This window comes from Mauremys reevesii, unplaced genomic scaffold (assembly GCF_016161935.1).
Source record: "Mauremys reevesii isolate NIE-2019 unplaced genomic scaffold, ASM1616193v1 Contig8, whole genome shotgun sequence".
Classification (NCBI taxonomy): Eukaryota; Metazoa; Chordata; order Testudines; family Geoemydidae; genus Mauremys; species Mauremys reevesii.
The window spans coordinates 728,346-756,129 of record NW_024100895.1 but is presented as its reverse complement, the minus strand read 5'-3'; the positions used below and the strand labels follow the sequence as shown (position 1 = coordinate 756,129).

Genomic DNA, 27,784 nt, shown 5'->3' with positions numbered 1-27,784 from the left:
CCATCGAGACCACGAGGGTGCTAAAGTTACACTCAGCCCTTCTCTCTCTGGAGCGCCAGAGCCACGCCCTGGAGTTTCCCTCCTTTCTCTACTGCTCCCCGTCCCCCCTTAGGAAAAAGATGTAAAGGGGCCATGCTCTCTAAACCCCAAAGGGGATACACAGCACCACTTGCTGAGGGTGCATTATGTTGAGAGGAGAACTCTCCCATTGGCTTATAACAGCTCAGCAAGAGAGCTTGCCGCTGTGCCTCTGTAAGCTCTCCATATAGCCACTGCCTTACAGCCGGAGTTCTGCAAACAGGAATCATGTCCCAAAGCCCTCCCCTGCCCTGATATGGGGGAATGAAACACACACAGCCTGGCAGCGCCTGGCACTGGGGATCCCCCACAGTCTGGGAGCCTCCTGGGGCAGCGACGGGCTCGTCAGCGTGTGCAGTGCTTGGCACAACAGGGCCAGGACCCTCGCCCGTCACTATGGCAATGTAACTGTTCGGTAACAGTAACCACAGTGCTGGGCGAGTGTGCAGCGTGGTTATCACTGTCAGTCGCCAGCCAGAACCAGGCTGAGCTCTGTTCTGAACGCAGAGCCCAGAACTGCCACCCCCACCTCCATCTCCCCCCTCCCTACACCCCCATGGACTGGCTGCCCATTTCACACCCCAAGCCCAGCCTGGGGGGTTTGACCCCCCCCCCCATACTCACCGGAGCCACTCCCCTGGCTGGGCACAGCCCCCAGCAGCAGCAGGTGCAGTGCCAGGGCCATCACTGCCCCCATATCCATTTCAGGAATTAGCTCCTTCCCCCATCGTCTGGCTGGGACATCTGCAGCCAGGTGCCAGCCATCTGGTCCCTGCAGTGCGAGAACTGAAGCCAATGCCCAGCTACTAACAGTGGGAGCAGGGCTGAACCCTGGCCCCGCCGGGCCTGGCAGTTCACAGCGCCGGCTCCGCCAGCCTGGCAGGGTCCCTCTGGCCTCAAGTCAGTTATGAAAGTAAAACGATTGCTTGATCCCTGGCAGCGCTTTCATTACTAATTAAGGACGGAGTGGGTACCTCCCGCCTGCAGGGATTGGCTGAGAGGGGAATGTCCCCGCCAATAGCAACACACAGACCTGTCGCTCGTCACCGGTAGCTGGGTAGGCTGGCCAGGGAAAGTGAATGGGCGCAGTGGGTGGGAGTTTGGCCCCGCTGAGAACTTGGCCCCAGGGGCTTTAATGACCAAGAGCAGCAATTAACTAACACACACATTCATTCTCTGCCTATCTCTGGCCCCTCCTCTAGAGACGTATTTATTCCATGAATTCTAAGGCCAGACAGCACCGTGAGCTCATCTCATCCGACCTCCTGCAGCCCCCAGGCCCGAGACCTTCCCGTGACCCCTGTATGGAGCCCGAGAACCTGTCCTTCGTGCCAGGGTCTCCAAGCACTTTCCTAATGTAATGAATTAACCACCCCCGCCCACTCTGTGGTGACGGATAAATGAGAACCCAGGGGTCAGCACCCTATGGCACGGGTGCCGAAGGCGGCACACGAGCTGATTTTCAGTGGCACTCACGCTGCCCAGGTCCTGGCCACCGGTCCGGGGGGGCTCTGCATTTTAATTTAGTTTTAAATGAAGCTTCTTAAACATTTTAAAAACCTTATTTACTTTACACACAACAATCGTTTAGTTATATATTATAGACTTATAGAAAGAGACCTGCGAAAAACGTTAAAATGTATTACTGGCACACGAAACCTTAAATTAGAGTGAATAAATGAAGACTCGGCACAGCACTTCCGAAAGGTTGCCAACCCCTGTGATAACTCCTAGCACGATGTGATAAAGTGGGGGATTTTCTTGTTTTCCAGTGGTTTGCATGCAGAGGGGGTGGGACTCAGAGTCTGACGCGGGCTACGAAATGGCCTCACAGAACGTGTAGGCACCTCAGCCTCGGAGCAGGGACTATGCTGAACTGGGGAGGGCCGATGAGCTCCGTCCCAGCGGCAGCTTCCCTCTGGAGCAAGGGCCTGTCTCAGGTGGCACAGTCGGCAACAGAAGGCGAGGATGTCACGCGCTGCCTGCGCTGCCGCCAGCGTCGACGGTATCCTCACCGAAGGAGAGGCACGCACAGAAGGGACCGCACTACTCCGCTCAGCGCGAGTCGGAGGTCTGGGTCCCGAGGGGGATTGTGGGTTGCTCAGCTCGGGTGCGGCCTCACCCCATCCTTCTCTCGGCGCTGCAGAGTCTTCTCTTGCTTCTTAGCAGGGGAGCAGTGCCAACCCGAGCCAGGCAACTAACTAGAAAATCAGACTACTAAGAAAAGTTGTACTGCTAAGGCTAGAAGTGCTGCAGCAGAGCTGGAGCACAAAGTTCCGACTACCTTCACTGGCGGCAAGAAGGCACTGAGGGTGGGGGGAGAGCGCAGCCCCCCCTTATAGCATGATATAGAGGCACCACTCCAGGGGTCGTAGCGGTGCTCCCCCAGTACAGGTACTGCTGAGGGAAAAACTTCCGGCACCAGTGCATGTGGCGAGCACACACACCTACTGTGGAATACACCGGAGCAATCACTCGAAGAAGAATTGCTTAATCTAGTTGCTGCCCAGTCTAATAGGGTTGAGAATTTAGACTACGGGCTTATATTTTCTTTTCTTTTGGTAACTAACTCGGACTTTTTGCCTATCACTTATAATCAATCTTTTGTAGCCAATAAACTTGTTGACCTGTTTAACTTTACCAGTGAGTTTGCCTGACGTGACTGGTAAATTGCTCAGTTATCAAAGGCTGGTGTAGCTCCACTTTCCAGTGATGAAGTGGCAAACCAATTAATAATATACATGGCATATTCCTGAGATACAGTGCTGGGAGCTGGGGAGATCTGGTTGCTGCCTCACTGTGTCATTCATGAGTGGCTCTGGGAGCAGCCATGCTGTGATGAAGTGGGGGGTTTTCTTGTTTTCTGTGTTTTCCAGTGGGTTGCAGGCAGGGGGCTGGGACTCAGTGTCCCTGGGTGTTACTGGTTTAACGAGGGGAGGGGAGAGGGAGTTTGTTGGGACACAGGACCGGAAAGGGAACTCGGGACCCCGGCCGATGGACTGGAGGATGGAGACCCCAGCGACTGGTGACCTGAAGTCCCAGCTCAGGAGTCGCAGCCGGTTCTGGCCAGTGGGAGGACAATGGGCTGCGGGGAGAGGACCCCACGACTTGACCAGCCGGCTCCAGCCAGAGGGGCCAGAGGGGGGCTGAGAGGAGAGGAGACCCAGGCCTGCCTGTTTACGACCCTGTTTCCCTGGAGAGAAGCCAATGGACAGAGGGAGCCTGGGGCCGGGGATATCGGAGGCCCAGCTGGGAAGCAGGGGGGCTCGGGGCTGGAGAGGGGGAGCAGGCAGAGCCCACCTGGCTGCAGGGGGACTGGGATGTGCTGGGCTGAGGGAGGCCAGGCCTGAGGCCCGGAGAGTTTCCTGTGCTGGGTTCAACTCTCAATAAACCCTCCTGTGTTACGCTGGGGGAGAGTCGCTCCTGGCGGCGGGGAAGGGCATCATCTCCTTCAGAGGATGGAGGCCCTGGGGGGCCCAGAGCGAGGGGTCTCCCTGAGGGGCCCACGGCAGAGACAGACGTGCTGAGGCTCAGAGAGAAGCGGCTCCAGGAGGTGGAGGGGCCTGACCCCGAGAGAGAGTGGCCCCCCGAGAAGGGCTGTTGCACTGAAAGGGGCCCGCACGGGGCCACGAGTGGGCACCATCTGTGAGTCCATGACACATGCAATTGTGAAAGCAGAATGAATGCTGCCCAGTCCCACCCCTGCCCAACACCCATTATTCACCCCCCTACCACCATCCCCTTCCTGCCAGGCACCTCTGGTTCCCCAGCCCTGCGATACATCCCCATTCCCTGACCCACCACAGATACAGAATCTCCAAACGGGCTGAGGAGAGAGATTAAAAACCAAACTCATTTATTGTGTCCACATAAAATCACCAAGAGATTAACAGTGTTACTATTTAAAGCAGTTGTTAAAACCTTAACCAACCAAAAAAAAAAAAATTACATCTGTCACACACAAAATCGACCCATTTGGGAGCAGAACTGGTGCCAGCTTAGGCTTTGTCTACACGCAAACTTGAACCAGATCAGGTAGTGGACACTGATTCTAGTAGAAGAGGTGGCTTTTTTCTGGTGTTGCTTAAGAGTCTCTCGGGAATCACTTTAAATAAAAAAAAAATGCCATTTCTACAACGGACCATGCTGGTCTGCACAGGGATTTAACTAACTCAGTTTAATTACACACCTTTATGGTTACACCAGTGCAAATCGTAATGTAGACAAGGCCTTACACTGGAGTGACCCAGGATTTATTCCATTACACAGGAAGCTGCAGCAGTAAAATGAACAATATCTTAATCACCACAGAAACTGAAAACTGGGGCTAAGTTACAATCAAAGCGAACAGAACAGTGTGTGCTGGGTACAGCCCATCGCTAACAATTCAGTCCAGCCGACCCTAGTTATTTTTCTATACAAACAAGATCCTCATAGATTTAAGTTTTAAAACAAGCTAGTTCTGTAGCAATCAAACAATAAGCGACCCCGACCACCCCAGCCAGTCTGCAGCCACAGAGGTTTCAATTCTAAAGTGAAAGCCGCAGTTGCTGTCTCGCAGCCGGGCGTTTAGCTCGGGTACAATTGTTAGGCCTGAATAAAGATGTAGCACAAAACCAGTTATGCCAACCTGACTGAAGTCAGGCTAACAGAGGTTTCTGGGTAATCCCAGAGTGGAAATACTGAGAAGCAGCATTGTCTCACAAAGCCCTGGGAAAGAGTGAGATAAGTGAGGGGCTGGTACCAGCTGTGTTGTGTTAAGAAACAGTGTTTGAAGAACTGATAAGAAACACAAGCATCTCACAGTTCTGACTCTAATTCCCTGGTTTAGTGTTCGGTGTGTTTTAACTCCCTCACATTCCTAACCTTTGGCGCTTGTTGAGATATTAACAATTCAATATTGTAGAGACTAGGCATGTGTGTATATTAAAAGTGTCTAGTGTCAAGTTGTTAGACAAAGGGGGGTGGGTTGCTCAAGTGAGTGATGTATGACGTAATAAAACTGTCTATATAGGCTAGTACTAAGCTGTAAAGGGCGGCTGGTTCTCTTTGGATACGGGCTGTTCTCTATTGACGCGTGCACTTGTCAATAAAGAGCTTTTGATCGGACCTTGCTGGTGTTGCCTGTCTCTCTGCGGTCAGACAACGAACCTCGCTGTCGGGGTTCGAGTCCCTGACACAATCAAGGCAAAGGCTTTAAGCAGGTTGTGGAAGGTGCTGCTGAGCTGTTGCATTCCCAGGAGCCTGATCTGCTCCGGTCTCTCCCCTCGTGTCTGGGATCCCCCCAGCCGGGGCTGACGGGCTCCGTTACGCTGCAGAAATGAGACAGGGACAGTCAGCGCCGGGGTCGGGGTGAGCAGACCCAGCGGTGCCAGCTACGGTACTGGGCCCATCTGGCGCTCGGGGTGAAGCTCTGGCTGGGCTGAGGGGGAGGAGACCGGAAAGCCGATCACCGTCCCACTGAGCTACAGCGATCACTGCTCCCGCATCCCGACCCCTTCCCCTAGAGCCAGGGACACCCCGACCCCCTCCCAGAGTCCCTGCAGAGGGGAAATTCAGACCTGCCCCCACACTCAGCAGCCCCACTGCAGGGAGATCAGGGACAGGGCTCCCTGGGGCCGGCTGGTCAGAGGGGCAGGGCCCGGGGGACTCTGGGCAGGGGTCCCCCTCCACTGGTCTCCCCCTCACTTACCCTTGACACCAGCATCCAATCCCTGATCTCTTCCTGGGAGGGAGAAGGAGAAGGAGAAGGGGGGTGTTAGTGTCTCTGGCCCTGATCCCTGCCCGGCCCCTCAGGTCAGCGTTTACCCTGTTGCAGGGAGGGGGTGACGCTGCCCCAGCTGAGCAGCTGCACTTTGCCCCGGTGCGAGGGACAGCGCAGGGTGAGACAGCGGGAGCCAGGGCTGGTCACTGCTCCCCGGGGCTCAGATCCCTGCGCCGCCCCCCACTGGGGACTTGTACCTACGGAGGTGGGACTCTCAGGAGCCCAAACCCCATTGAAATCAGTGGGGCTGTGGATCCTCCATTACCCCCGGTTCAGTGTACAACACGTCCCGTCCCATCCGCACCAAACCCAGCTCCCAGCTGCAGCAGGAGGGGGCGGGGTTAGACCCAGGCCAGACAGCGCCAGGGCGAAATGCTGCTCCGAGGGGTCAGACGCAGCCCAACCCCACGGGAAACACACACGGCTGGTCGGGCACGAGGGGTGTGCGCCCCCACCGACCTCACGGGCTGCCGCAGACCGGGGCTGGGAATTTCAACGCAGCCGAGGGGAGTTGGGTGCTGACACTCCCCTGACTCCCAGTAACTCCCCTGGGCTCCTTTGAACTCAGCCTAATCAGGGGAAATCGACTAGCACAGCTGTGGCTGAATAATTTAGCTCTGCCGGTCAATCTCCCCATGCAGCCAAACCCCCCGTGTCACCGAAACAGCAGGGACCCCCCACCCCACAGAGGGAACCTGGGATGTGTTAACACGTCCTGTGCCTCCCCGAGTCCTCAGGCCCCAGCATGTCCCCTGGGCTAGCGTCACCCGCCCGTCACCTACCGGAGCTGGCAGAGCCTTCGTGAGCTGTGGGGGAGAAGGAAGCCGGGGTCAGTGTCTCGGGAACGCAGGGTCCCCGTTCTCCTCTCCCCGCCCCACACTGGTTATACACGTACACACCCCAGTGACTCTGAGCCAGGTGTTGGTGTTTTGCTGTTGTGCCCAGACACCACGGTGATGGGCGACCTACACAGAGCACCCAGGGTCACTGGCCAGTCCCACTGCTGCAGCTTCCCAGGCTCCGAGAGGCTGTGGGGGGCTGGGGGAGGTCTCCTGGGACTGGCCCCAGGCTGCCCCGTACCAGGTCACACAGCGACAGGAACAGGGGAGGGCTCAGCACTTACCTGCAGCTGCTTTGTAGCCGCTGTTCTTCTTCCCTGCGGAGACAAGGCAGATCGCAGTGAGTGCGGCTGCTCCTGGGGCAGGAACCGGCTCCGCTCTGTGTCCACGGCTCAAGAATGTGGCGCCCGGCTCAGCACAGAGCTCTGGGACTCAGAACTGACCCAGGACTGGGATCTGTATCACCTGCACCCCTCCGTGGCTTTCTGGTTGGTGGATGAGTCTGGCCCAGTCAGAGCCACACAGAGGTTTTGGGGCCTGGGGCAAAATCTGAAGGCCCCCCACTCTTCCAAGGGTGTAAAAGCACTTAAGGGAGGCCCCAGGGCGGGAGGGAGAACTGCGGAGTGGGCCCGCCCTGCACTCACCCCACAGCGGCGGCTCCTGTCCTGCAGGGCTGGACCCTGCTCCCTGCTCTGGTGCACAGGGTCCCAGCGCCACTCAGGGTTGGTGCCGAGGGGCGATGCTGCCCCACATGCAGGTCACAGCACCACTCGCTCAAATTCCACAGGTTCAGGGGCCTCTCAAATGAGGGGCCTGGGGCAAACTGCCCCTTGTGCCCTCTGCCCCCCTCTCCCATGGATTGCCCTGGGCCCAGCAGCAGCTCCCGTCACGGGGCTCAGTCACACAGCGCTCAGGCTGGGGTCTGTGTTACTGCCACTCTTAGGGGTGTGTGAAGGGGCCCGGCCAGTGCGGAGCAGCCAGATGATCTGCCCCCAGCTCAGGCGCTAGGGTGATGGGCCTGTCACCACGGCCTAAGGCTGGCAGCTCCCTGGGACCCCACCCGCACTTACTGAGGAAGACAACGGCTCCAGTGATGGCAGCGACCAGCACGAGAACCCCGATAACGACACCCACGATCAGCATCACGTTGGACTTGGGCGCTGAAACGGGAACGGGCCAGTGAGCAGGGGAACCCCAAACCCTCTTCCCCCGTTACATGGGTCAGTCACCCCACCCCCCATCGGTGCCCCATAACCCCCGCCCTCCCAGCCCTCTTTCCCCATCACAGGGGTCAGTCGCCTCGCCCCACATTGGAGTCCTGTGTCTCCCCCCGAAATCCCCTCCCACCATCAGTGCCCCATAACCCCACCAAATCCTTTCCCCCATTACAGGAGTCAGTCACCCTGCCCCCACATTACTGCCCCATACCCCACCCGCCTCCCCCCTGCAGGGCCAGTCCCCCCTTACCCCAGGGCACTCTCAGATCTGCAGCCAGGCTGGGGTGCTCCACGCAGCAGGTATAATCGGTCTCACTGCTGGGGTCGATCTCGATGGTGGCCCGGGTCTGGTAGGTCCCGTCCCCGCTGGGAAGCACATCCCCACGGTTTGTGTCCTGCGGCACGGCCACCCCCTTCCTCAGCCACATGACAGCCACGCTCCGCGGGTAGAAGCCGTGGACGTGGCAGGAGAGGGTGGTGAGCCCGTCCCGGCTCGGCCGGTCGCTCACCTGCACCCGCGGTGGCTCTGGGGGGAAGGAGAGATGGAGTTACAGGGAACTCCCTGAGCTGGGTCCCCCGGGACGACAGCAGCTCAGTCCCCTGCATGGGGAAACCCAACAGCTGAGCCCCCCCCGAGCCCAGTGATCATAGACTGCTCTCCTTTCCGGCCAGAGCAGGCAGCACCCTGGCAATGGAGCACAGGGGGCAACACAGCCCTAGTCTATAGCTGGCGCAGCCGCGCTGTCACATCTGATTCTGATACATGCGGCCACGGCCCAGCCACCCTGAAGGGCTCAGATGTAGGGGTCTGAACAAGGTCGGATGGGACAGGGAGATGAACAGTGTCTCCTGCAGCAACGCTGAGTCTTGAAACATCCTGGTAGTGACAACATCAAGCATGTCAAACATTGGGGGAGGGGTTTATCTCTGGTGAGGGGGAGTCAGTGACCCCACTGGGTGAGATATGAGATACACCCCCCCACATACCTCTTCTCTGCAGTGTCTCCTTCCCGTACGCCAGGTATTTCTGCAGCCACTCAATGCACTCCTGCTCCAGGTAGGCTGTCTCTTGCTGAAGATAGGCCTTATCCTCATTCCATCTGTGCTGGGTGATCTCGGCCTCTCTGGCTGCTGCTACCCAGGTGTGGGTCTTTGTATCAAAGCTGAGAAAGTCTCCCCCATCATATGCGTACTGCTCAAACCCCGCAATGGTGCCATCATCTCGTAGCTCACAGCCGTACTTCACCTGGAGGGTATGAAAGCCTGAAAAGCAAACATGGAGCTGGCTCAGTACAGGAGGCAGCTGCTAGTGATGAGATGCAGCTTCTTTCTGTAACACACACCAGCCCACTCCCTATCCCAGGGGTCTCCTCCTATATTGCTGGCTTATGTTTTTGCTCAAATTGCCTTAAGTTCTCGCTATGCTGCTGAGTCCTGAGCCCCCAGACTCCACCCTGCATCCCCCAAGAGTCGCCCTCCTGCTCTACTGCTGCAGGGAACCGACATGCTCCTGGGTGCTGTCCTCCATCCACTCTCTGCATTCAAACTAACAGCCCCCCAGCACCTCTAGTTCTAGCACCGATGAGCCTGCCATCAGTTAAGATGGCTCCCACTTCCCCTACAGCCTTTGTAGGGACAGGAGCACTGCCCTTAGCAAAGGTGGCCACCATCTCCCAGTGTTTTCCAGGGGACCAATACCAGGTGCCACCCTATGCGGGAAGGGACAGTATTGTTGTACTCAAAGTACTATACAGGATCTTTTCAGGGGGATTAAGGCAAAACGCCACATTTATTAATTAATACTCTATGATATGCATATGAGATATATCTCACAGTCATGCATTCACACAGACACAAACACACTCCGTCTTGCTGTTGTTACCAACTAGTTGCTCCCCTTAACTGCACTGGCCAGGTGAGTTAGATGGGGGAGGGGTGGAGCCGGGCTTCTGCCGATCCGGATCGATGCTCCGATGGTGACAAGACGAGACCCGGGGTCCTTCTGCAAGACACCTCACATTTATAGCAGCTTCCCTCTTATGCAAATCTAGACCAGATTCAAAATCTGCGTCTGTGTCCATTCGTCTGTGTCCGTTGGTCTTTGTGCTGCTTTTCTCTGGGTGTTGTCCCAATGCTGCTCAAAGAGGGTGTTTTCTAAAGAAGGTGCTGGCTTCTAATCCCTGAGGCTGTCAATATGTCTGCGCTTCTTTGTTGGGCCCACTTGACAAGTTGTATTGTCCTTTGCTCTGGCTCCCATTCCCTCTGCAACTGTTGTCGCTGTCTGGAGGTGGGTGTCTTCCAAGCCTCACTCATTCACACCTCATTCAGTCAATAGGGCAATTGATTACAGAGTGGGGGGAAGATCTTATTCTACTTCTAGCAAAAAGGCACATGTTTCCTTTACTTTAACTGTACTATTCTTAGGGGCTATAACATTTGATACAAAGTTTCCTACCAATTTTCTATATAGGGATCTAATACAAAGTTGTATGAAAACAGAGAGGCACAATGCCAAGTCATATGAAATACAAAATAACATCATGCAAGATGCAATGTAGATAGTTAATACAGAGATTTATCTACAGTATGTGGGGCAGGGCGGGGAATCCCAGCCATCTTTGCATGCAGGAACTTTCTCTCCCTTCTAGGGACTACAGAGTCCCACCCCAGGATCAGCGGTGGCAAGTTCATACAATTTTTGGTGGTGCCTAGTATGGGTCCAAGTCTCGCCCCCCTCCCCACACCTGCTTTGTAAGCGGATATATGTTTTTTAAAATAATGTAGGAGCAGGGGCAGCCGGGGCTGCCGGGCACCAGGGGGCTGCTCTCTGCCCTGGTCTCTCTGGCCACCCCCCATCCTCCCCGCTGAGGGGCTGTTTGCTCCTACCCCTCCTTGTGCCTCCCCCTCCAGTGAACCCCACCCCAGCATCACCCAGCCATGGGAGCTAAACCACAAACCAGTGTCCAGGACTGCAGGTGTGTGCTGCCCCTTCCCCCACCTCTGCCGGATCTAGTCAGGGTGTAAGCAGGGCAGGGCAGGGGCTGTCTCCCTGGGTCTGTGCAGCTCCCAGCACACCGCTGCCCAGCCAGCCCCACTCTACTACCGTAATGAATATGATCCTTTTCTAAAAAAATGCAAGGGGGCAGGAGGCTGGGGAGAGGCAGGGCAGCAATAGGGAGGGGATTGAACCGCTCCCCTCCCCAGGGCTAGCAGAGGTGTAGGGAGCCCTTAGGCAGCGTGCCCCCAAGATGTCTCAAACACTCCGATGTAGGTGTGTTCACACCCTGAGCATCGCTGCTGGAATTTTTCCCCCAGTGCTACCCGTCGGGTTGCTCTGGCGCCCCCGGGTGCTGTGCGCTCATAGTGCCAGTATAAAGGGCCCTGCCGAGCCCACGCCCCTCAGTCCCTTCTTACCGACCACTCCGAGAGCGGGGCCGGGGGAGGTGGTGGTGGTGTGTCGGAATGGACGTGTGGCGCTCACCTCGAAGAACAGCAGTCACGGGAAGGTCAGTAACCGTCGTTCCTTCGAGTGCTCACTCGTGTCCATTCCAATTTCGGTGACTCACAAGCCGCGGTACCAGAGGGGGGCCCAGAGTTCAAGGACAAGCTGACGGCAGCACAGCACGGCCGGAGCGTGCGTCGTCCCTGGCCTGCTGAGTGACGGCCCAGCGCACGGAGAATGTGTGCGCCGAGGAGCAGGTCGCAGCGCTGCAGATATCCTGAGTAGGGACTGGCGCTAGAAAGGCTGCTGAAGAGACCTGAGAGCCTGTGACATGAGCAGTGACCTTTGGCATATGGGGAATCCCCGTGAGGTCGGAAAACACGTGGGTGCGAGATGGAACCCAAGACACAATCCTCAGAGCGGAGATGGGAGCTCCCTCGTTCTTCCCGCTAGCGCTAGGAAAAGCTGCGGGGATTTACGGGAAGGGTTTAGTCCCCGAATGTAAACTGCCAGTGCCCGTCTGACCTCCAGCGAGTGCAGGCCTTGTCCTGCCCGGTCTGCGTGCGGCTCAGGGTAAAGGACTGGGAGAAAAATCAGCTGGTTCACGTGGAACTGGGGAGCCCACTTTTGGGAGGCACTTTGGATGTGGGTGTAGCTGGACTCTGTCTCTAAAGGGGATCGTGTCCGGGGGCTCCGCAGGGCTTGGATCTCTGATACTTGCCTGGCCGATGTGCTTGGCACCGGAAACGTGATCCTCCCACAGGGTGAGGCAGTGAGCATGGTGCTGGCAGCTCCAAGGCTGAGCCCGTCGGCTTTGTGAGGACAAGGTTCGGGTCTCGGGGGGATCGGTTCCTTCATCTGAGGGAAATACCCTCTCCAGGCCTCAAGCTGGTACGGTGAGAGCTGTGCCCAGATGATGGCTGGAAGGGGAGTGTACCGCGGCCAGCCAGGCTGGAGAGGTCCGAGTCTCAGCCTCACGTGTCAAACCATGTACATGCCTGATGCCGTGTGGCCGAGGAGTCGTGACGGGTGTGTCTGCAGGGGGGTTATCAGGGCCCGGATCGTACAGAAGCAGCAGTGCTCCAGAAGGGCCTTCACTGAGAACTGCCTCAGTGAACTCTATTCTTCGCACAGGAATAAGTGTCCATTTCTGTACGTTTATCACCAGACCCAACGCCTGGAAGGTGGATTGTATGAGGTCGATGTCGGGCTCCACCTGAGCTCGGGACTGACCGGATCAGCCAATTGTCAAGATATGGGAAAACACAGACTCCGTCTCAGAAAAGCCCCTACTATTGCCACACACTTGGTGAAGACTGCTGGGGCAGCCAAGAGACCGAATGGCAGGGCCGCGACTTGCTAATGGGTCTGGTTTACCACAAATCTTAGACACCTTCTGTGGCTCTGGAAAATTGATATGTGGCAGTATGGACCTTTCCAGTCGAGGGCAGCAGACCAATCCCCTGGATCCAGCCACAGGACGATGGAGGCCAAGGAGACCACGAGGAACTTCCACTTTCTGAGACAGCGGTTGAGCCGAGGCAGATCTAGGATTGGTCTGAGACCTCCCCTGGCTTTGGAGATGAGGAAGTAACGGGAATAGAACCGCTTTCCCCTAGGTGGGTGCGGAACCTCTTCCACGGCTCCCATCCGAAGGAGGATTGTACCTCCTGCTCCAACCGATGCTTGTGAGAAGGGTCCCTGAAGAGAGACGGGGAGGTAGACAAAATGTGGAGGCTATACCCGGATTCCACTGTGTTTAGGACCCAGCACTCTGAGGTAAATGTTTTCCCAGGTGCTGAGGAATAGGACGGATGGAAGATACAGGGGTGACTGGATCCTGGTGTGGAGGGACTGGTATGTCGTCCTCGAGCACCTTGTCAAAACGAGGGCTCTGAGGTGCTGAAATGATGAGGAGCCAACTGGGATGGCCCCGTGGAGGAGGGCGCCTGCACCCAAACCACTTGTTCTGTCTCCTTCTCTGGTCATGTCTGGGCGGTGGAGAACAGCATCACCCGTATTGCTGGGGCCTATAGGGCCTTCTAGCTCGTGCGGGCGAGTGCAGGCCCAGGGATTTCAGCGCTGCCCTAGAGTCTGTGAGGCCAGGCAGCCTGGCACCTGTCTGCTCTGAACAGAGCCAGGAACCTTTGAATGGGAGGTCCTGGGTCATCTGCTGCACGTCCTGTGGAAATCCCGAAGATTGTAACCACGAGCTCCTGCGCATGGTGAGAGCCGTGGCCACTGGCCTGGCCGCAGAATCCGTGACATCCAGGGCTGCCTGCAGGGAGGCCAGGCCACTGCTCTCCCTTCCTGCACAAGGGCAGGGACCTCCAGCCGGGTGCCCTGGGGGAGCAGGTCCTGCCATTTCTGCATCGCTTCCCACCTGTTAAAATCACAGCGACCCAGCCAGGCCTGCCGGGTCACTATGCGGAGCTGCAATCCCCTGGTGAGGGGGTTTCCTCCAGAACAAGGCCAACTTGGTAGGGGGGAGGGATAGCTCAGTGGTTTGAGCACTGGCCTGCTAAACCCAGGGTTGTGAGCTCTGTCCTTGATGGGCCACTTAGGGATCTGGGGCAAAAATCAGTACTTGGTCCTGCTAGTGAAGGCAGGGGGCTGGACTCAATGACCTTTCAAAGCCCCTTCCAGTTCTAGGAGATTGGTATATCTCCAATTATTATTATTAATTTAGAACTTCTTAGGGATCATTTGCTGTGGGCCCCATTTGACCTTGATGGTCCCTTTCATCGGCGACTGCCACCACTAGGGACTCGTGTGTGTGGGTGTGTGTGGGTGGGGGGTGGTGAATAAAAATTTTCAGCCTTTGGCAGGTACAAAATATTCCCGCTCCGTTCGCTTAGGAGGGAGGGAGGCTGGGTTCTGCCAGAGCCTCAGCGGGCTCCAGGATCACCCCACATAGGGGGAGAGCGACTCCTGAGGGGCCTGCTGCCGCCCAGCTAGCTGGGAAGGCCTGAGTGACTCTTTCATCACCTCCCCCTGGACGCCCAGATTTGAGCCACTTGCTCAGTAAGTCCTGGTGGGCTTTGTGCTCACCCTGGGGTGGGGGCACCTCTGGGGCCACCAGCGCCTCGTCTGGCGACGAGGAGGAGGTGGGTAGAGCCGTTAAGGTCTCTGCTCTCTCCTCCGAGTGGGGAACCTGCTTCAGTTGCTCGGTACCAGGATGGGCACCAGGATTCGGGTCTGATGTCTCTTGGTGCAGTACCGAGGGGCTCTGCTCTGAGGCCACTGAGTCAGAGCGCCTGGAGCCAGTGCCCTGAGCCGGGGGAAACCCCGCGGGGTCCAGAAAGGGCCCTGCATGGGTGTCGGGCCCCCTGGGTGTTTGGGGCCCCATCGCACTAGATGTCCCCGTTGCGTAAGATGGCCACGGAGAATAGAGTGGATGGTCCTGACAATGTGAAGCGAGGAGACCATGGCAGTGCCGACCCTCCTGGTGTCGGTGCCATGGGGGCACCGTGGGCGAAGTGACCAGAGGGGTTTTCCCTGGAGAATGGTCTTGGTGCCATTCTACGGCCGGGTGGTCTCTTGGCCACCAGATGGTGCCAGTGATGCCAAGTCCTGGACATCCAGGGACCCTGGTACCGGCAGTGTAAGCAGGTCCCTAGCTGCCGCGTACGCCCCCCGGGTGGATGGTACCGCAAAGTGACTGGTACGCTGCCTGCAGGAGGGTGGCATGTCCCTTGGTGAGGTACGCGGGACCCACGTGGGTGTCTTTAGCGGCGGCTGCAGTGGTGCTGGCGAGGAAGAGCGGCCCCGTGTGGGTCTCGCATTGTCCCGGTCTCCTGGCCTGGCCCCTCTCGGTACCGGGGAGCGGCTCGTGTCTCCGTGCCCGCGGTGCCTGTCCTTGGGCACCGGTGAAGAGGAGCGGTGCTGCGAGCCCCGACTGGTGGGAGCCGCGCTCTGCACCAACCTGGAGCTGCTCAGTGCCAAGTCCAATCTCAGCTCCGACACCGTCTTAATCCTGCCTCCACCAGGAGAACTTCCAGTCCCGCTGCCCGATCTGTCTGGGTGGGGTTTGAATTCCCTGCAGGTCTGACAGTGACTCTTCCCGTGAGCGGCCCCCCAGCCCTGAGACAGCTCAAGGGCGGGTCGCTCGTTTCACAGGAAGAGCAGGGCTGGAAGCCCGGTGAGCGAGGCCGTACCCCGCCCCCGGGAGTGCACAGCCTCTCCAGCCAGTGGGGAGGTGCCCAAGCACTCGCACTGCTAAAAACGACGTCCAACTAACCAACGACACACGATGAAACCAGAGAAACCCACTAGAAAACCTGGCTGAAGCGAGCAGGGAAGTTCCAGACGCCGCCACGGGAAGTAAGAAGGAGCTGAAGGGCGCGGGCTTGGCAGGGCCCCTTATACCCCCGCTGTGAGCGCACGGCACCGTGGGTGTCAGAACCAACAACAGGAACCACTAGGGGAACAATTCCAGCCGTGGTGCCCGGGCGCGCACACCCCTACGTGGGAATGGACGTGTGCAGCACACCTTGAAGAACGTGCAGGACGAAGCCGTAAGGGATAAGGCCCTGAACTCCTACACCCCCGGGCGGAGGGGAGGGCGACCAGGGGAGGGAGGGCTGTGAGGGGGGCCTCCTTGATGGAGAGGAAACACTGGGACGTCGCCCTGAGGGGCTCAAAGGGGCCCTGAGTCAGGGTGAGAAGGTCCCAGGCCGGCGCTCAACGAGCCCGAGGGGGATGAAGCAGGGATGCAGCTGGGAGCAAACGCTGGATACCCCAGTACAGAGACCCCCTGCCTGCCCGGGGAGAGCAGCCACTCGGCGTGACACTGAGACTGCCGAGCCCTGGGTCCGAACTCCCAGCCCTGCATTGGAGCCGGCGAAGAAGCAGAGAAGCTCCGTCTCCTGCAGCACGGCTTGGTCTGCCCCCGGTTCTGGACCAGGCAGATCCTGCGGGAGGTTTCCTGGGTGCCAGCAGGATCCCTTCCAGCCGGGGAAGGAGGGGCCCCTGCAGGGTGGGTGAGAGACAAACGGGTCTCTCAGTGAGACTGGAAATTCCCTCGCTGGGAACAGGAGCACGTCTGGGTGCAGGCTCTCTGGCACCTGAGCCAGCTCGTCACTCGTCACGTCTCATTCCTCGACCACGCCGAGCTCGGCCGCACCGGGGGCTTCGCTCCACACAGGACACCAGAGGGTCGGCTTCCTCCTGCTGGGGTGACGACCTCGTCCCGCCCTGTTCGCTGACGCAGGGCACTGCGCTGGGGTCAGAGTCGGGAGCTGCTCACCCCTGGGGACAGGGCTGGAGCCCGCAGCCAATCACCCTGCGCTGCACCCAGTTCATGCCAGGTTCCCTCCCCTGCTCCGTACTGAGCTCACCTCCACGCGAGCACCCGGCCCCCCACGCTGGCACTGCCCATAGCTCTCTCCTGTCCGGCCCGGCTATGGGAAATGACGGGTGCTGAGCCCCATCTGGGAGGTGCTGAGGCTCCGGGGAAGCCGGACTCTCCTGTTCAGACGCAGGGAGGTGTGAGCAGGCAGGGACAGCAGGAACGACTGGAGCTCTCGTGTGCACTCACCGCAGTGTGTCCACACCCAGCACACACCCAGCAGTGACACCGGGGCAGGCTGAGACCTCCTGCAAGCTGCTGGCCGTCCTGAGCAGAGCAGGGAATTGTCCCATCGCTCCTGAGCAATAACCCCTGTGAGACTGTGGGTCATTCTGTCGGGGACTCTAACCCCAACAGCGAAGTTCGTTGTCTGACCGCAGAGAGACCAGGCAACACCAGCAAGGTCCGATCAAAAGTTCTTTATTGATAAGTGCACGTATCAGTAAAGAACAGCTCGTATCCGAAAAGAACCAGCCCCCCCTTTACAGCTTAGTATTAGCTTATATAGACAGTTTTATTACGTCTATAGATCATTAACTAGAGCAATCCACCCCCTTTGTCTAACAACTAGAAATTAGACACCTTCTAATATATACGCATGCCTAGTCTCTACAATATTGAATTGTTAATATCTCAACAAGCGCCAAAGGTTAGGAATGTGAGGGAGTTAAAAACACACCGAACACTAAACCAGGGAGTTAGTCAGAACTGTGAGATGCTTGTGTTTCTTATCGGTCCTTCAAACACTGTGTCTTAACACAACTCAGCTGGCACCAGCCCCCTCACTTATCTTACTCTTTCCCAGGGCTTTGTAAGACAATGCTGCTTTTCAGTATTTCACTCTGGATTTTCCCAGAAACCTCTGCTAGCCTGATTTTTGTCAGGTTGGCACAACTGGTTTTGTGCTACATCTTTATTCAGGCCTAACAATTCCCACGCCCAGGCGAGCTCTCCGTGGGGTGGGGCCCAGGCCTCTCTCTTCCTGGCACAGAATGGACCCGCGGTCCCAGGATCCGGAGTGTCTGGGCAGTGGTTCGTGCCGCTCACCCTCTGGCTGGAGCGTTGCTGAGGATGGCCAGAGGTGACCCCTTCCTGCCTGAGGGCAGCGACCCTGACAACGAACCCGTGGCAGGTACCTGGGGCTGCGGCGAGGCCGACGGGCGAGGAGCTGAACCGGACGCGCTGGGATGCAGAGGTGACACCGAGCTCTGCGGTGACGCCGACGAAGGGGGGTGGGCAGGGCTGCGTCTCAGCTCCATGGAGCACAGACAGGCCCTTTGCGGATCACCGCCAGGTGGGACTTAAACGTCTGTCTGTAATCGGGGCTGCCTGGGGCTCTCCCGGAGATGTTCCAGACCGAGCACATCCCATTGCCCCGATTTCTCCTGGAGCAGGGCCAGGATGGAGTACAGGCCCTGTCCCCTCTCTGGGGCTGGGCTGGTCCCACAATCCCCGTCTGCAGGAGATGGGGGACAGCCGCCTGCACCCCCCCTCTCCTGAGGGGCCGGGGGAGAGGGAGAAGGGGCCAATCGGGGCAGAACCAGCGCCCACGCTCCCTGGACAGCGCAGAACTCACCTGGTGCGGGGATCAGAGAACAAGGATCCGCACGCTGGAGAAGACGACCCACCTGTGCGCTGCTCCGTCCCCGTCTGCTCTGGCGGCGAGTCACACGGTGTCCGGGACCAGAGGCTGCCCTGTGGGTGTGTCGTTCCCCCCACCCCGGATCAGCCACCTCTGGGTGTCGACACTTTCCCTGCAGTGCCCGGGACTGTCTCACCTGCTGCACGCCTGGTCTGGACGCTGGGAAAGCCGGCCTGGGTTTGGAGCGGGATTTACAGCCCCTCGGCGGCCTTGGCAGGAGCCAGGAGCATCTTTGCTTTGTCCGAGGAGTCGCCTGGTTGCGTTTCTCACCGATTCCCAGCTGGCATCATCCACGTGCTGGGAGGGGAGTTCAGGTCGCTACGGCCTGGCCAGCTGCCTTCGGCACCCAGCTGCACACGCCGACAGGTCACCGCACTGCAGCCCTGGCCCCTGCTGAGCCCCGCGGGGCGTCCAGAGGGTGTCAGACCGGGCGGCTGCTGCCAGGGGAGTCGTTCTGAGCCCCCAGACCAAAGGGCCAGAGTCACACAGGCCGGCCGGTCCTGCTGGGCAGAGCGCGGGACGCAGCAGGGCTCTGAGGGAGGCTGGGGCTGCCTCGCGGTGTCTCCAGGGCGCGGTGTCCATCCTCCTGGTCAGGGGCCGTAGGATTTCAGTCTCCCTGCGGAGGCCCTGCCGTGCCCTGAGCTAGGGGCATCCGTGCTCCATCGACCCCAGGAGAGGAAATGAACTCTGGCTGCGGCTGGTGCTTAGCCCCCTGCTCCGTCTCTCGGGGCACCCGCTCCTCCCGGATCACGTCCGTCGAGGCCGCGCTGAGCGGAAGACGAGCCTGGTTTGGGAACTGCAGGGGTAACACTGCTGAGCGGGGTCGCTGCTGTTCTGACCTGGCTCCTCCTCGTCTGTCAGACGTTCCCCCGGGTGGTCGCTCTGAACTGGACACCGCCCGCTTCCACGTGGCTTCGAAGAATCCCGGCTGGAAGAGTTTCCTGCTCTCCTCTCCCGTGGCTCCTGCTCCGAATCCGAGCGCTGTCCCTCCTCCCGGGGGCACTGAGGGCTCCTGCGCCGCCAGACCAGGATTCCTGTCTCCTTCCCTCAGCGCCGCCCTCCCTGGAGAATCAGCAGCAGCAGACTCTGAACCGGACCAAGCTGCCGGATCCTGCGCCAGGGTTAAGCTCCCCGGAGCTGCTCTGCTTTTCCTGTGGCCTTGGGGAGGAGGCGGCTGACGGCCATGGGGACTGGTCCCCCTGCCCCGTGGCTGCTCCCCAGCGCAGTCTGAGGGTGACAGGACGTCTCTCGCCGGCAGGGCTCAGAGGAGGCCCTAACAGAGGGGAGGGTCCCGGCCCCTGGGCCTGACCCCACTGTGTGCCCAGCACTGAGTCCCTGGCCCGTGTCCCCGGAGCAGGAGGCTCTGACCGAGTCTGCACAGTGCAGGGCACCCCGGGGGAAGGTCGCTACGGCGGGTCCGGGTCCATGATGGGAAATCCCAGGGTTCGACCCCTGTGCTGGACAGAGCCTGGCAGGGACCGGAAATCTCACCCAGGGATCGGGCTCCAGCAGGGGAGGAAGGGCCCTGGGAACCCGTCTGACGGGGGTGAGGGGACGAGGTGCCCGGCCTGCGGCTTTGCTGCCCAGACTCAGGCCAGGGGCTCCAGGATGGTTTCTGCCCAGCAGGGGCGGCTCTAGGATTTTTGCCGCCCCAAGCAGGGCGGCACACTGCGGGTCATGCTGCCGGTCGCTGGTCCCACAGCTCCGGGGGACCTCTTGCAGACGTGCCTGCGGAGGGTGCGCTGGTCCCGCGGCTCCGGTGGAGCATCTGCAGTCATGACTGCGGGAGGTCCAGCGGAGCCACAGGACCAGCGCACCCTCCGCAGTCATGCCTGCGGCAGGTCCACCTGTCCCGCGGCTCTGGTGGACCTCCCGCAGGCATGACTGCGGAAGGTCCGCCGGAGCCGCCTGCTGCCCTGCCGGCAAAATGCCGCCCCAAGCGCGCGCTTGGCGCGCTGGGGTCTAGAGCCAGCCCTACTGCCCGGCCAGCTCTACTGGGACGTGCCGGGTGGCTGGCACAGAACACGCAGAGACTCCCAGCCAGGGGCCTGAGGGGTGTGTGTGTGTGTGTCAGGCAGCCCCACCCATCCCTCTTCTCCCCCACGCTGCTCTCCACGGGGGTGAGCGGGGGAAGGGGGGGCACCGATGGGGTCTCGGAGGGACCAGGCCTGTAGCTCCCCCGTGTGGGTGGGGCCCAGACCCAGCTAGAGAGGCAAACTCTGCCCTGCTCTGCAGCAGCACCCTGGGGACCCCCCTGCAGCGCTGGGGGCAGAGCGGGAACCTGGTGGCTCCTCCGGGCAGCGACGGGCAGCTGCGGCCCCTGGGGACGGAGCCGGGAACGCGCAGACGGGAGGAAATTCTGGTGTAAAATCCCAGGCTACTGAAGCCGATCTCACGAGGGGTCTGGGCCGGACGCAGGACGTCTGACCGCTCGGGACTGGGACGCTGATCTCCAGCCTCCCCTCCCAGCCCCCAGCAGCCACCTCCCTGCAGGGCCCATCCCAATCACACCCCCACCTCTGCCCCCCACTGGCCCCGCTCTAGCCCAGGCCCCTTCCCTGGGGCTCCCCGGCCAGGAGGCGCCGCCCAAGGCCCCACGGGGCTCTGCCCTGGGTGGGGGGAGAGGAGGCAGCGCAGGGGGAGGCAGCAGGGCCAGGACACCCCGGGGTGGGGATCTTAAAGCTCAGGGCTGGGAGCTGTTCCCAGGACGGGGGGTGTGAGTGGGGAGACAGTGTCCTCCAGCACCCCCTTAGCGAGGGGCCTGGAACTTGAGAAGGGGGGGCAGGAGGAGGGATGGGGGGCAGGAGAGAGCAGAGCCCCCCCCATATATCAGCAGCAGGTGGTGAAGGCTGCCCCTGCCCCTGCAGCCCTGATTGCTAAGGGGGGGGTGTGATGGAGTAGGGGCTGTCTGTGTGGGGGATGGGAGAGCCGGGGAGGACTTTACGTGAGGGACAGGACCTGAGCCAGGGAGGGGTGTCAGCACCTTTGCTCCGGAAGCTGGACAAAGGAAGGGGCCGACTGGAGGGGTGAGTTAGTTCAGTTTCAGTTTGGGGCTGGGTCGGGGGAGTTCAGGGAATCCTAGGCTGGGATCCAAGTGCCCTGAACCCCCAGAAGGGCCAGATTGAGGGGTCCTGGCTGTGCCCACGAGCTCTGCTGTATCCTGTGTTCCTGTGTCCAATAAACCTTCTGTGTTCCTGGCTGGCTGAGAGTCACTGGGAGTCCCAGGAAGGGGGGTGCAGGGCCGGACCCCCCCACACTCCGTGACAGAGGGGCAGAGAGGAGAACTGGCCTCTTTCCCCCCAGCCCCGATTGCGAGGGGGATGGGCAGACACACGCTGGGGCCTCTCCCCCTGCAGAGCCCCATCTGCCTAGCGAGCCCTTGGGCGTAGGGCTGGCACCGGGGCCAAGAGCACCCTGTGGGGCAGGTGCTGCAGGACCAGAGCCCAAGCTCCGGGGTGCCTGGGTGCACACGAGAGGTGCTGCTGGGGGGGGGGGGGACGAAATCGCCTGCACCGAGCATCACTGGAGGAAAATTTGGGGCGGAGCAGGGGCTGTGGGAGGGGGTAGGAGGGAATCTGGGAGGGATAGCGGGGGGGCGGGGGAACCAGGGGTAAGCAGGAGGCTGCAGCATCACCAACCCCGAGCAGGCGAAACGGCCAGACAGACCCACACCCCATGGGAGTGTTTGTGTGTGAGTCCGAACTCCTGCTCCCCTCGGCTCTGAGCTGGGCACCGGGGGGGGGGGAGGGGGAAGGTGTGGACCAGGGCCAGTGCGGGGCTGGGCACTGCAGGACAGGCTGAAACCACCAAAACTCACACGCAGACGAACGGCCCCTGCCCTGTACTGCTGAGTGACGGGGGAACCCTGCCCCGACACCCGCCTGGTCCCTGCCCAGGGACACACGCCAGCTCCCTCGCCGGGCACCTCCCACCCCCAACACTGCCCCAGCCAAACCCCCTGAGCCAGCAGCAGAGGGGGAAGCGGGGGGGGGGGGTGAGTGCGGCTGGGCTGGAGATGGGGGGTGGCGCTCACCCCGGGGATCCCTCCCCCACCACTCACTTTGGGTCCCCTCCCCCTCTCCAGACGGCAGTAAGTGGGGTCAAGGGTCAGGCAGGAACTGCCTCTGGTGCCCCCCCCCACTGTTCCCCCAGCCCCAGCCCCAGCCCCGCACACATCGCTCCTGGGGGATTCTCTGCCTCTGCCCCCACGCCGAGGCGCTGCAGTTACACCTTCCGCCCAGCAGGGGTTGCTCCGGCGCCAGAACAGCCAGCGGGGTTCCCCACAGCACCCCCCGCCCCCCCCCGCACCCACCCCCGTGCCCCACAGCCCCCGCCGCGGGGCCAGGCCGGGACAGCCGGGTGTAATGGGACCTTCTGGCCTTCGCACCGGTGCGGCTCTGCCTGGGACTGAGCACCCCCGGCCTGGGGGGCAGGGCCCGAAGGGGGGCAGGGGCGGCTGGACGTGGGGCTGGGAGCAGACGTCTCGGGTGTTTTGGGAGGGGACAGCAAGAGAGTCACACGCTGGAGGGTGTCAAACACTTCCTGTCACATTAACCCCACCCTGCAGCCCCCACGAGTCCTCTGCCCCCACGTTCAGTGACCCCTGTGAGAAAGTGCCCCAGGGTCCTCCACCTCCCCCATTCACACCAGCTGCCCCCTTTGCAGCCCCTCGGGCCCTTGTTCACAATGACACCCCCCATGCGCCCCCCCAGTTGCGTCGGTCCCCTCCCCCCATTCATACCACCCTTCCCCCTCATGGGAACCTGATGTTCACATCTACCACTGTGACACTAACCCTCCCCGTGGGTCCTCCCAACCCCAGTGCCTGCCCTGCTGCGAGTCCTCTGTCCCCTCCCCATTCACACCGACCCCACAGGTCCCCTTCTCTGCTCTCCCCACCCCCCACCCCCACTCCCCCAGTGCCTGCCCTGCTGTGAGTCCCTCTGTCCCCCCCCCCGAGCCCCGTGTCCGGCCGGGGCAGTGCCCGGCCCCCACTCACCTCCGCTCTGGTTGTAGCGCCCGCGCAGGGTGTCCAGGTTCGCCCGGAACAAGGTCTCCCAGCCCTGTGCGACCTGGGTCTGCCGTCCCAGTACTGCGCGCGTCCAGGTTCCGCTCCGCCCACGCCACGCGTGGCTCCGCGCTCCGCGTCTCGCTGTCGTAGTGCACCGTGAGCTGCCCGTCCACGTACCCGACCGCGATGAACTCGGGCAGCCCCGGGCCGGGCTCCGACACCACCCAGAAGAACTTGCAGCGCGCGTGCGGGCTGGGTCTGCGGGGAGACGGGGGTCAGAGCCGCACCGGGACCCGCGGGGTGTCGGGACTCGGCAGTAAGAACCACGCGGGAGGGAGGCGGGGCGAGCGGCGAGGGGCCGGGGATGGGAGGGAGAGCGGGGGGGAGGGACAGGGGGCGTGACACCCCGTGGGTGGGAGGCAGGGCTGGCCACGGGAGGAGGGTGGGGGAAGGACAGAGAGTAGGGAGGAGGGGGCAGCAGGGGAGTGTGAGGAAGGAAAGGGGTCCAGGAAGGAGGCAGGGAGGGGTGAGGGGATATGGGCTGGAGGGGGCATGAGGGGGAGGGGAGCAGAGATGGGGGGGGACAGACTGGAGGGGGAGCAGGGCGGGGAGGAGGGAGACCTTAGGGGGGAGGTCAGCACATTATTCCAGGAGCCGCCCAGGGGATGGAGCAGGAGAAGGGCGGGGGGGCACCCAAAGCTTGGCAGGGCTGCGGGGGGGGGGCAAGGGCAATACTGGAGGGCCCCATGAGGAGCAGGCAGAGAGCAGGGCTGCAGGGGGGGTGAGGAGGGGGATGTGGTGGTGGGGGGAAGGGCTGGTGGGAGGAGGATGAGGAGGTTACGGGGGAGGGCAGCACTTTGTCCCAGGAGGAGCCCCCAGGAGATGGGGGGGGAGGAGATGCAGGAGCTGAAGCCTGGGGGAGTCGGGGCGGGGCAGGGGGGGTCCAAGCTGCAGGGGGCAGGACCCAGGGCCCCAGCTGTGCACACACTTGGTCACTGCTTCAGGCTGTGGCTGCCCCCCAGGACCCCTGTAGGGATCGGGGCCCCTGTTGTGCCAGGCCCTGCATGAGCCCGGCCCCATGGAGCTCTGTCATAAACAGATAGTTAAGGGTTAAGGTCTCTTCTACCTGTAAAGGGTTAACAAGCTCAGTAACCTGATGAACCCCTGACCAGAGGACCAATCAAGGGACAAGATAATTTCAAATCTCTGTGGAGGGAAGGCTTTGTCTGTGTCCTTTGTTGGGTTGCCGTTCTCTCTTTGGATCTAAGAGGGGCCAGACATATTTCCAAGCTCTTCAAGTTCTCCTGAAGTATTTTCTACTATCCAGTATAGTGAGAATTAGAAAGGCGGACTAGTCTTATAATTAATTTCTGCATTTACAATTGTGTGTTGGCTGGAGAAATCCGAAGAAGTGGGGATTCACCCACGAAAGCTCATGCTGCAAAACGTCTGTTAGTCTATAAGGTGCCACAGGATTCTTTGCTGCTTCTACAGAACCAGACTAACACGGCTACCCCTCTGATACTCTTTATTTCTGTTTGCTGTTACTTTTGATTATTCTGAGAAAAGGGGGGAGGAAAGTCTCTCCAGTTTTAGAAGTTAGACCCTGTAATCTTTCCATCCTGGTGTTACAGAGATAGTGTACTTTCTTTCTTTCTTTTAATAAAATCTTTTCTTTTTGGAACCTGATTGATTTCTTCCCTTGTTTGGAATCTCAGGGGAAGAGGAGGAGGAGGGGGGAAAGTGAATCCCTCTTTGCTTTGATTCAAGGAGTCTGAATCAAGGTATCTCTCCCAACGACTAGGGGAGGGGGGAAGAAGGTGGGGAAATGGTTTATTTCCCTTTGTGTTAAGAGCCAAGAAGTTTGGGTCTGTGTTCCCCAGGGAAAGGTTTGGGGGAACAGGGAGTGTGCCAGACACTGGAATTTCTAGCTGGTGGCAGCGTACCAGATCTAAACTGGGATTTTAGTTTAGAGGAGTCCATGCAGGTCCCCATCTTGTGGATGCTAAAGTTCAAAGTGGGGAATAAACCTATGACAAGCTCACAGGCTGATGCCCTGTCCCTGCTGTCGGGTTCACCCCACGGGCCGGGTCGGGGCCAAAGAGCGGCACGGGAGGGGCTGCAGCTCCCAGACAAAGGTGCTGCAGAGACTGAACCCCGAGTCCCTTCACCCTGTGAGTGTCCCCCCGACGTCAGACTCTGCTCAGGGGGTCGAGGCCTGGGGGTCAGGCTGATGCAGCGTGTTTGATCCCACTGGCTCCTCAGCGTGTCGGGGGCTCAGACCCTGCGGAGTTGCCATGGGGACCCTCCCTCCCTCCCCCACACAGCCCCACCGGAGCCTCCCTCACCTGAGTAATGTTACACACGGTGTCTGCAGGATCGGGGCCTTGTTCACTGTGAGACCAGAGCCCCCCCCGCGCTGGGCGCTGGACACACACCAGGGACAGCCCTGCCCTGGCTTAGCTCTGGCTGGTCTCCCCAAGCTCAGACATAACCAGACACAGACACCCCCTTTTCTTCCCTCTGCTCCCCCGGCTGCTGATCGCCCTGTGTCCCCCCCCCCGTCAGCACCAGCCACTTTCCCTCTCACTCCCCTTTGTTCAGAGCCCAGGGGCCCAATCCAGCGAGCAGGGCTGCTGCTGCTGCTCCTCTCTGGCCGACTAATTATCGAATCAGCAGAGCAGGGGGACTAGCCCCACTGACTCCCACCTCCTCAGTGAGGGCTCCAACCACGTAAGAACGGCCACACCGAGTCAGACCAAAGGTCCATCCAGCCCAGTGTCCTGTCTGCCGACAGTGGCCAGGTGCCCCAGAGGGAATGAACAGAACAGGGAATCATCCAGTGATCCATCCCATCGCCCATTCCCAGCTTCTGGCAAACAGAGGCCAGGGACACCATCCCTGCCCAGCCTGGCTAATAGCCACTGATGGACCCGTCCTCCATGAACTTATCTAGTTCTTTTTTAAACCTTGTTATGGTCTTGGCCTTCACAACATCCTCTGGCGAGGAGTTCCACAGGTTGACTGTGCATTGTGTGAAGAAATACTTAAACCTGCTGCCTATTAATTTCATTTGGTGACCCCTAGTTCTTGTGTTATGAGGAGGGGTAAATAACACTTTGTTTTCTCCACACCCATCATGATTTTACAGACCTCTATCATATTCCCCCTTAGTCATCTCTTTTCCAAGCTGAAAAGTCCCAGTCTTATTAACCTCTTCTCATACAGCAGCCCTTCCAAACCCCTCATCATGTTTGTTCCCCTTCTGTGGAACGTTTTCTAATTCCAATGCACCTCTACCCCGCTATAACACTGTTCTTGGGAGCCAAAAAATCTTACTGCATTATAGGTGAAACTGCGTTACATGGAACTTGCTTTGGTCCGCTGGAGTGCGCAGCCCCCCTCCAAGAACTGCTTTACCATGTTTTATCAAATTAGTGTTATATCAGGGTAGAGGTGTAGATCTTTTTTGAGATTGGGCGACCACAGCTGCACGCAGTATTCAAGATGTGGGCGTGCCATGGATTTATATAAAGGCAATAGAATATTTTCTGTTTTATCAATCCCCTTCTTAATGATTCCCAACATCATTTGCTTTTTTGGCTGCCGCTGCACAGTGAGTGGCTGTTTCCAGAGAACTATCCACACTGACTCCAAGATCTTTCTGGAGTGGTAACAGCTAATTTAGACCCCATCATTACATGTATAGTTGGGATTATGTTTTCCAATGTGCATTACCTTTGCATTGATCAACACTGAATTTCATCTGCCAGTTTGTTGCCCAGTCACCCAGTTCTGTGAGATCCTTTTGTAGCTCTTCGCAGTCTACATGGGACTTAACTATCTTGAGTAGTTTTGTATCATCTGCAAATTTTGCCACCGCACCGTTTACTCCTTTTTCCAGATCATTTATGTATATGTTGCATAGGACTGGTCCCAGTACAGACCCCTGGGGGACACCACTATTTACCTCTCTCCATTCTGAAAACAGCCATTTATTCCCATGTTTCCTCTTTTAACCAGTTACCGATCCATGAGAGAACTTTCCCTCTTATCCCATGACAACTCTGCTTAAGAGCCTTTGATGAGGGACCTTGTCAGGGGCTTTCTGAAAGTCTAAGTCCAATATATCCACCGGATCCCCCTTGTCCACATGCTTGTTGACCCCCTCAAAGAATTCTAGATGATTAGTGAGGCATGATTTTGTTTTACAAAAACCATGTTGACTCTCCCCCAACAAATTGTGTTAATCTCTGTGTCTGATCATTCTGTTCTTCACTGTAGTTTCAACCAATTTACCTGGTACTGAAGTCAGGCTTACAGGCTGTAATTGCCAGGATCATCTCTGGAGCCTTTTTAAAAAAATTGGCATCACATTAGCTATCCTCCAGTCATCCAGTACAAAAGTGGATTTAAATGATAGGCTACATACCACAGTTAG

At 59.2% G+C, this 27,784-nt stretch overlaps 1 protein-coding gene across 1 annotated transcript in view; it reads right to left on the bottom strand.

Moving 5' to 3' along the window:
- The window catches only part of LOC120394813, a 96,491-nt gene that overhangs the window by 20,317 nt on the left and 48,390 nt on the right, over positions 1-27,784 (bottom strand). Inside the window, 7 exon segments of the mRNA XM_039518960.1 lie at positions 703-924; positions 5,771-5,803; positions 6,625-6,648; positions 6,966-6,998; positions 7,752-7,841; positions 8,149-8,424; positions 8,886-9,161. Coding sequence (XP_039374894.1) covers positions 703-924; positions 5,771-5,803; positions 6,625-6,648; positions 6,966-6,998; positions 7,752-7,841; positions 8,149-8,424; positions 8,886-9,161 — 954 coding nt within the window.